This window comes from Labeo rohita, chromosome 9 (assembly GCF_022985175.1).
Source record: "Labeo rohita strain BAU-BD-2019 chromosome 9, IGBB_LRoh.1.0, whole genome shotgun sequence".
Lineage (NCBI taxonomy): Eukaryota > Metazoa > Chordata > Actinopteri > Cypriniformes > Cyprinidae > Labeo > Labeo rohita.
The window spans coordinates 40,331,671-40,341,974 of record NC_066877.1 but is presented as its reverse complement, the minus strand read 5'-3'; the positions used below and the strand labels follow the sequence as shown (position 1 = coordinate 40,341,974).

General features: G+C 38.7%; 1 protein-coding gene across 1 annotated transcript; it reads right to left on the bottom strand.

The window, feature by feature from the left end:
* Positions 1–541: 541 nt before the first annotated feature.
* On the bottom strand, positions 542–9,783 carry LOC127171117 (high affinity choline transporter 1). Its single transcript, XM_051119561.1, has 9 exons — positions 9,710–9,783; positions 9,199–9,393; positions 8,480–8,593; positions 6,689–6,844; positions 6,435–6,583; positions 5,031–5,174; positions 3,622–3,775; positions 2,932–3,149; positions 542–1,460 (listed from the first exon to the last, which is right to left on the bottom strand). The coding sequence occupies exons 2-9, from the start codon at positions 9,380–9,382 to the stop codon at positions 810–812; spliced, it is 1,770 nt and encodes a 589-aa protein (XP_050975518.1). The 5' UTR covers positions 9,383–9,393; positions 9,710–9,783; the 3' UTR covers positions 542–809.
* Between the last annotated feature and the right edge of the window lie 521 nt (positions 9,784–10,304).

Genomic DNA, 10,304 nt, shown 5'->3' with positions numbered 1-10,304 from the left:
AAAGAAAATAAATAGGGACAGATGTTGTTAAGCTCCAAAATTAAAAAAAAAAAAAAATCACACAAGTAGCAGCAGGGTCTTGCAATATCTGCAGCAAGATTGAATATGAATAGCATTAGAGAGTGAACAGTGACCTAAATTCCCCAAACGAAGCTATCATGTGGCCACTCTATATCAACTTACATAAAAATATAGCATTCACAACATACTTGCTGTGTAAATAAATATATGACTTACATTATACTTAAATTTGAAGTATCTGCATGTAATAAATTACACAGTTGTCTGGTCCCTAAACCTACAGCAAATTCGAACTCAATAACAGCAAATGTCAATCTGGCAAGTGTTCTTCAAAACATGCACGTAAACAAAAAACACACTGGATCAAATGTAAGTGCTAACGCTAATATTAAGCAGGACCGACTTGAAATACAGATGATTTCTATCATCTTTGGTGCTTAACGGTCTGTTTGCTTTCAAATACCAGTCTTGAGGGTGTGTAAGTAGAGACAGCGTGTTCGTTTTTGGGTGAACCATTTCCTTCAAACAAGATATGGATTATGAAGTTACAGACAGTAAGTTTTAAAAACGTATTGCTCTATAACAGTTATATTCTAAGCAGACGAAAGGAATAAACATAAGCTTGTTTCATACATACCATCAATCACGTCACGTCAAGTCAACAGTAATTGTAATGTTTGTTTTCCCTCCATTAGTATTGCACAGTTTTCCCTCTTTGGCCGGCTGTCATCCTCTTCCAGGGTGCAGCTTGCTCATTTTGTCTTCAGTATGTAATCATTCCTGTTTCTCTACTGGTGCTCAGTGCTGGAGTCTGGGCTCATGTTGTCCTCGTCAGTCAGGACGTCTGTGTTTAAGAACGTTCCTGCCAGAGAGCCTCCGTGGCGTGGCCTAACAGCAGCCAGCTCTGACAGGATGATATTGTCATGGGTGACAAGCGTGGTCTTGTCCATTGTTTCTTTGCTGTGTCTGGAAACCACTGCGTCCAGGAAGTCATACTTGGGCGAGAGCGTGCCGCTCTCAAACAGATATTTGGCTACATATGAGAAGGCTGTGTTACTCAGAAGCGAAGCCAGCATGGAGACCGTCTTATAGGGGAACCTCTGCTCTACGAAGCGCTCCACCTCCCGCGTGAGACGGTGCTCCTTCTCGCGCGTCTGCCAGCCGGGGTAGTAGATGAACGGGGGCAGCCTGAGGTACGGCTCGCCCCCGCCGATCCGCAGCAGCAGCCCAAACACGTAACCGGCCACTGATCCGTAGGTGTTGGTGCCCTTGACGAACAGCACGCAGAGGAGCTGTGGGAAGATGATGACGTACACCAGGTCTGAGCTCAGGTACCACAGGCCGTAAACTGAGCCCGTCAGGAGGGCCATGGCGGTCGCTAACGCTCCAAACACAAAGATGGTGATCCTCATCACCCACACTATCTCTCGATCCGACGCCTGCAGAGCGACACATTAAAGCAATGGTTTCATGTGGCTGCATGACTATTGAAGTAAATCTAATAATTCAAAACATGAAATCACAATGGACTTGATTTACCTTTTTTCTGCTGTTATTGTATATAATTTATCAGAGCACATTATTCTCAGTGAAAAATGGTTTGATTTCTTTCATCGAAAAATATCAAATTGAAACAAAAGTAATTTGCAATTGATGTCAACTGGGCCAGACGATTCTAAATGATTACAGACAAACTATTTAGACAAACTGCAAAAGCTACCCAATAATAGCAATAAGCTTTGTGCTTTTGGTACTATTAATATAAAACAAAGTCTCAGCTTTCAAAATCTGTTCGTTTATAGCGAAATACAAACAGTGTGTCTTGCAATAATGTGTTTTTCATGCTCTTTAATGTGGTGGGACACCTGGTCTGTATTCATGGAAATCAGACGTCTTTTCGATTACAATAAGTCATTTATTTCATTAAATTATACTGTTTTCTTTGTGAAAATTTCACCACAAGTTACATTGTTGTCTTTTCTGAAGTGTATAAGTAACTATTCACAGTATATAATACAGTAAATGATTGGACATAATATTTAACATCTTGCATTCATTATTTGTAGCACACCAGCCACCCAGTAATTACAATAATTGTGTGCTTTATTGTTTTTAATATAACATAGCTCAGCTGTCAAATTCCATCAGTTTTATCACAAAATACAAACTTTAAATGTGTTTTCCTCTTTACGTTTTTATTGTGCTATAAACTTGAAATATGGGAACATCAGAAGGAATGAAAAAAACAGTATAGCCTAATTTAATGAAACAAATTTCTCATTGCAGTCAGAAAGATGACTGACTCATGTGCCGCTTAAAGTGAGGTGAATACAGCGATCTGTCACGACACAATAAAGAGCGTGAAAAAAACACGTTATTGTAAGACATATTGTTTGTATGTCGCTATAAAACTGACAGATTTTGAAAGCTGAGACTTCAGAATATCTCCTGGTGCTCCCAATCTAGGCCATTTGTATGCGCAATAGGCTAGAATATTATAACTTATATCTCGTAATTGCTACAAATTACTAATTTTGACTTCATTCTCAAAATATTTTGACCTTATTCTCATAATTTCAACTTTATTCCCATAATTTTGACTTTATTGTTGAAATATTTTGACTTCATTCTTGAAATATTTCGACTTTATTCTCGAAATATTAAAACTTCAATTTTTTAATCTTAGATTTATTTTATTTTTTAACATGGCACTAAAATGCAGTCGTAGAAATTAGTTGCATTTTGAATTATTCTAACAATAATTGTAAAAGTTTCTAATGGCAGGAGTCTATGTTTTGTTAGGTTGCTTAAGTTGTGTTTACATAGGTTTTACACAGTAATACAGTGTGTGTGTATAAATGAATGAGAGTCACTGCGGTCACGAGTGGATTGACAGTATTAAGAACTTACCGACTGCCGAAAAGCAAGCTGGTAAATATTTCGTGCAAACATGGAGCTGGCTGAGAGGATGGAGGAGTCTGCGGATGACATCACAGCGGCCGACACCGCCCCCAAACCAAAGAACGAGATGAACGGAGGACAGAGATGCTGCAGGACAATGGGCAGGATCATGTCAGACTCGTCCTTCTCCACCGGAGGAACCGGACCGTACGACGTCTGATTCCAATCTCAACACACACACATCATATTCTTTGTATAAGCATCATTCGAAATGTGCTAAAATATTATACATTTTATATAAGATATGAAATGCAAGTTTCGTCTTCTGTAATAGAAAATAAACATTCTTGAAATAGTGTGCCTGATTTAGCTGTGAAGTATGTAATAACTGATTTATGATGTGTTTTGTACATCAGTCTTATTCATTAGGGCTGCACAGAAAACATCTGCTGATTAGCTGAGACTCTGATTCACAAGCCTGCGATCAACAGCTTTAATGAAGCCCCTGTAGATACGGCCATATTCAGCTCAACGCACGACTCCTCAGACATAAATGACAGCAGCCATCTGGAATCATCAGCGTTACGCTGGTTTGGCCGTGAAATCCCCCGCCGCTGGCAGCTGATCTCAGATCTTCTCTTACAAGAGAGATGTGGGAAACACAGCCGTATCTGTGCTCTTTCTGTGCATGTGTGTTACCTGTGGAGGCTCCTATAGCCCCAATCAGGACGGACGGCACGGCCATGACCAGACAGCCGAAAGCAGCCAGGAAGGAGAGGACTTGAGCGTAGCTGGCCGAGGAGGCGGAGAGAACCCGCTGGAAATACACCTGCCACGGGATCCCACCCAGCATCTGGACACACACAGAAACGCTGTCAAAACCAGACATTTGTCTTGCTACTATTGTGTCACCAGATCTGAGCAGGATTCGATGAGGCAGGAGTTCACTAACCCTGAACCTAACCTAACCTATGAATACAGTATGGATAGATCCCGAGAGATGCGGTTTTCAGCACATCAGCTCTGTCTACGGGAGATTTAACCACACGGCCGTGTGGAGCTGTTTTCAAAACTTAAAGGGGTCATCGGATGCAAACTTCACTTTTTCATGTTGTTTGAACATTAATGTGTGTTGGCAGTGTATGTACAAATCTACCCTATAATGATAAAAATCCATGCAGTGGTTTTTAATTAATCTGTAAAAATAATATCCCCTTTTTCAAATCGAGCCGTTCTCAGATGCCCGTCGTTGTGCCGTCACACCCACAGAGGACACTCCCACCATAGTTGATTGACATGAGCGTCTTACCTCAGACCAGCTGTAACAGTCAGACCTCCATTGTTTTGATGCTGGAGCAGGGATGTAAGTTAGACAAGAATATCTCCGACTGAGCGACTGAGGTGTTGTGTTGCTGGATGTAATAATGAATGTAGTGTTTATTGATTGCTGAAGATGCAGTGGATTATATTTGTTTGTGAATGGAATGCACCTTCTGATCTACATATATCCATCTATGTTCACGCAAATCATTCATGATCCAGCTTCACTTACAGCAGAAGTGAGTATAAGGGTTTTTTTATGAATCTCTGCAATCACCTTTCCTAATAATGTGCTAGTTAACAAGTTTCACAGCTAAACGCGCTAAATGCGGCTGAAGTAAACAATCTGTCAGAGCAGCAGAGAGAAGAGAGGGGCGGGGCGAGCAGCGCTCATTTGCATTTAAAGGAACAATCCCTCAGGATGGGATGATTTTTGCAGAGCTCATTTTGACAAGGTAAAAAGGGTGTTGTTTTACACAACCATTGAGAACTAAAGTATATTATAGACTTTTCAGTAAGACCTTAAAGAATCATATCAACTTGTGAAAAAAAATGGGAATCCGATGACCCCTTTAAGTTTAAAGAATGGCAAAATGCAAGATGCACGCAATGCATTTCCAGACCATACAGTAATACAAATCCTACAATAAGATGTAGCAATCAAACCAGACTTCTTAATACATTTTTGCATTAAAGTTTTGATGCCTTAAAATAAAACTTTCACTGAGCATCGTATTTCAGCGTGGGCTTTTGCTGTATGTGGCGAGTGTGTTTCTGCACTGACTCACAAGAAGACAAAAGTTGTCAGCCCACATCCAGCCATCAGATGGATCGATCTCACCCAGCCATGGCGACTGGAACTCTGTGTTTACTGCGGTGACACCGATGTCTGACACAGCAGGATTGGACAGGGCAAACGGCACACTTATCCACTAAATTAAGACACGGGGAAAAAAAATCACATGGGTGTATTCTGACATTTTCAATTATATCCAACCGCTACTATCTCAATGTCAACCTTTTAAGAATACAAGCTAGATAAAAATAAATAGTGGAAATTACAAAACAAATCATACTTCAGCCTGGTTTTAGATATTAGTAGCTAGCAGTTGTATGTCATGGAAACATGAACCAAACGATTTGATTTTTCATACTCTAATAAACCCACAAACAATATCAGTATATTTAGTAAACAATATTTTCTAAATATAAAAGAAGCAGAGAGAATTATATAAATGATCTGTTGCATAGTAAATTGGTACTGCCATTTTATGTTTTATTTAAAAAGTTCAGTTATTTGTGATCATGTTTTGCAACTCTCTGATAGTCACTGTTAGTTGACAAAATTATCGGTAAGAGTTTAAAAAGGAAAACCCTTGTATATGAAATGCAACCTAATATTGATTGGTAACTCAAAGCTCTAGTTTGTATTTGAAAGGAGGGATCATCTGAAGGATAAAGTGAGTGATGGATAGGATGAATTAAAAAAATGAACACAACAATTGATGAACACAGAAAATGAAAATATGTCAGATTTAACTTTAGCCAAACTGAAATTTAACCTACAACACTTACCTTGTTGCTATACATGTAGTTAGGTCAATTCAATTATGTTAAATAATATTTTAGACTTACATAAAACCAACAAAAAAAAAAGGCTCTAAGTGGCTTTTTTAATATATATGAGCACACTGAACCTCATATAAAACAGCATTAACTGAATTTATTCAAAACATTCTTTTCAGTCAGACACTTTACCTCATGTTTACACAGTGTGGACAAAATGAGCAAAATTACAGAATAAATGTACAACACTATAAGTGAGCCTATGGCCTATGGAGCTGCTATGAAGAGCCTGAGACTGAAAGAGGGACAAAAGAGAGTCAGACGACAGCGGGACAATGATCAGTTTAGAGAAAACCACTGATCAAAAGCTTAGGTTGAGCAGTTCAATTCTATCCACTTGATCAGCTGTTCTTTATTTAGTCTTCAAACACAAACAAAAAAGTGAAGTGTTTATTGTGTGGCATTTACAATCAAACAGACACAGTGGGATTCTTTGGAACACAGGTGGGCTTCAATGACTTCAGCTGCGTTACAACACTTTGATTATCTAACCGAATATACTTCTGTGTAGAAATGTGATATTCTGCTGACTGTCATACATGTACATGTTTGTAGAAAAGACTCACCAAACCTATGAAAATGCAGAAGAGTTGGACGACATCTGTGTACGCCACCGAGTACAGTCCCCCAACCAGCGTGTAGAAAATCGCAATCAGTGCTGAAATCACAACTGACATGTTGATGTTGATGTCTACAATCACGCTCAGTGTTGCACCTGTGAAGAGGACAGTGCGGTTTGGACAGGTTTTTATTCTGTGTTCAGACAATACTGATGTATCTTTGAAGCTTTCTGTGTGTTATATATAGTGTATTTTCATACCCAAAGCTGACAAAATGGCAGCTGACCAGAAAATCTCTCCCAGTAAAGCAGGTATAAAGAGCAGGCCTCCCATTCTCTTCCCATAGATCTGCTGGAACGGGTCGAGCATCGTCACGTAGCCTTTAGAGCGCATGGGCTTCGCAAAGAACAACCCACCTGGGCGAAAAGACGCGCACTGTCAACCTCACCACATACTACATACTAAGTTATAGGAATGCATGTATGCTCTCAAAATGTGAGGCATTGTATTTTAAAGATGCTGTGAAATGGGCCTTTTTTTACAGTCATCAGCCTTTAGTATTTGTAAAAGCCATGACTTGGTATCAAAGGTGCAGTATGTAATATTGACAGTTAGCTGCTGAAATGGGTACTGCAGTCCACATTCAAAATACTGTTTCTCCCACCCCTTCTCCTCAGATGCGCCACACACGTATTGCCAGATTGAGGACACGCCAGCAATGAGCGCAACTGACGATGGAAGGCGACAAGCCTTCAACTTGCACTGTAAGTTGATGAGTTGATTTATCTGTTTTAATGGAGAAGTCCACTTCCAAAACAAAGAGTCACAGATAATGTACTCACCCCCTTGTCATCCAAGATGTTCATGTCTTTCTTTCTTCAGTCATAAAGAAATTATTCAGCATTTGTCTCCATATGACAAATGTGGACTGGTATGGTGGTACAAATTTTGAACTTACAAAATGCAGTTTAAATGCGACTTCAAAAGATCCCAAATGCGGTTGTAAACGATCCCAGCCGAGAAAGAAGGGTCTTATCTAGCATAACAATCGGTTATTTTCATTAAAAAAAATACAATTTAAATACGTTTAATCTCAAATGCTCGTCTTGTCTTACTCTACCTGAACTCTGTGTATTATATAAAGACAGTTAAGGTATGTCAAAAAACTCAGATTGTATTTTCTCCCTCTACTTCAAAAATCATTTCAAAATCATCCTACATCTCTGCAGAAGTACCGACACAGTCTTTGCAAAGTGAACGTGCAAAGAAGACCAATTCTGAAGTTGAGGGAGAACATGAGATTTTTCGACATACCCTAAATGTCATGAACCGGAAAAAAGGCAGAGCCGCATCGTTTACAGCTGCATTTGTGATCGTTTGAAGCAGCATTTAAACTGCATTTTTGAAGTTCAAAATTGGGACACCATATAAGTCCATTATATGGAGAAAAATCCTGAAATGTTTTCCTCAAAAAATATAATTTCTTTACAACTGAAGAAAGAAAGACATCAACATCTTGGATGACAAGGAGGTGAATAAATTATATGTGAATCTTGTTTTGGAAGTGGACTTCTTCTTTAATATGCCTCTGGTCATAGAGCATTTTAGATGGATGCTGGGGCTTTTTAGGTCGGGTAGAATCTGCAATCTCTGACCCAGTTTGTTTGCTGGCTTCCATGGTTGCGTTATGCTGTTTTCCACTCTCCGGCAACCCAAGGTGTTAAAATACTATTGGTTAAACTGGCAATGGGCAGAGTCACACAGACTAAAACAATAACAGACATTCCAACACGGAACGCACATTTTCAAAGTAGAATAACTGGCTGTAACACTGATTTTTGGAGAAATTAGTATGTGGACTTAGCAGGTTTCCTAAACACCTGTGAATGTATTATGGTGTTTTCATGCTTTGGTACAGTCAAAAAATTACACACTGCACCTTTAAGTGATGTAGTGGGGTTATGTTTTTTTTGTGCTAATTTTAAATGTGCTAATACACTGATTTGAAATCCATGAATTATGATGAATTCATCAGTGTAAAATCATCTCACCTACTACTAAACTGAGTGCGTAACCAAACGGTGCCTGAGCCCAAGCCAGACCGGAGCCGGGCAGATACACGGACTCTGCCGTGCCGTTGATGTAACCTCCTCCAACCCACGTGGCTGCGATTAGAGAAAGAATCAAGAAAACATACGGTGACAAACACAAGAGCTCACTATGTTCTTGTGTTTATTTTGTTTTAATGCATGTATGTGTGTGAACATTTCTGTGAGGAGGAAAGTGATTTAAGCTGTAGGCGAGTGTGTGTTAGCAGACACACTCTCTCTCTATATATATTCCTTGGTTATTCCATTTATTTTTAATACTCCAGTTAACCCAAACAGAACAAGTGATTGGCTTCCTTGAATACTTTAGATTCTAATTAGCATATTAGGTGGACAAAAGAAAAAAAAAACATAAGAATCATTAAATCATTTTTTTTTTTTTTTTTAAAAACCCTGGCTTTTCTTCTATAAACATGATTTAAATAAAAAGACAAAACGCTTTAAATTCGATTTAAATTTGCACTCTAAGTATTACTCGCTTCAAAACAAGTAACTAATTCAGGAAATATCCTTCTTATCAACCACCAAGCATTTCATAAATAAATAAATTTATCATACACTAATTCTTGCTGTCAAACAACAAAACAGTATTCATATTCGCATCTCAAAAACATTTTGCTATGCAGTAATGAACTTTGCAGAAAGAGATGAGAGAAACTCACCGGTCATAGTAAATCCACCTACAAACAGACCAATGTCTCGACCGCCGACCATGATGGATTCACTGCGGTCTGTTCCCTCTGAGATCCCGGAGTTTTTGTTCTTCCACGCTGCCCAGATTCCCACGATTAAAATCAACACGTAGAAGATGACGATGGCCAGCAGTCCTTCCACATGAATGGCCATCTTACACTGACCTAAACAAACCATCCCAAAATCAATGTTCATTTTGTTGTTATAGTCATTTAGTAATATCTCTTCCACTCTCACGTTTCAACTTATTTAATGCGCCGTTTTTCTTTTATTTGTCACAGCACCTTTCTGTTAAATACACAGAATATTTCCAAAATACAGCTTTCTTGATTTTATTAGAATAACTATTTTGTTTTAATTTGATATTAAAGAATGGTTACGACTAAGCAACAAGTAGCGGTAGACTGTATTATAATTCGACTCGATAAAAATAAAATCAATAAAACAAGCAAAATGCAAAGGAAAGATATTGTTAGCTACCTTCGAAGACAGTCAGTGAACCCGGAGCGCGCAGAATGGAGGCGAGGAGCGGCTGAATGCAGGAGCGGCGCTCATCACCGGAGACTGGAAGAGGATGAACTTACTCAACAACTGATTTATAGTGCGCTCGCTCGCTCTCTCTCTCTCTCTCTCTCTCTCTCTGTGTGTGTGTGTGTTCTTGTTTAACCTTACTTGTAAAAGCAGTGGTCGAATTGAGAAAAAAAATAACAAAATAAATCAAGGGGGATCGTCTGCCCAAGTTTTTTTTTTTTTTTTTTTTATTTATTTTAAAATACATTTTTATTTTACAAAAAAACTTTTATTAAATTACCTAAACTTATTAAATTAACTTTGATTTATAAGATGTTTTCGTTGTGGGGCCAGACAAAACAGTCCCACAATGTCAAAAATTTTTTTGTTGAATATTTGGTCCTCACAATTAAACAAGTAACTAAACTACATTTTGCTGTGTGTTTTATTGTGCTGGAAGCCTAGCTGGTTTACGCTGGTCATGGATAAAAAAGTATGACACTAAAACCACCAGTAGGTGGCGGCAAGTCTGTCTTAAGGGAGAAGTCCACTTCCGGAACAACAA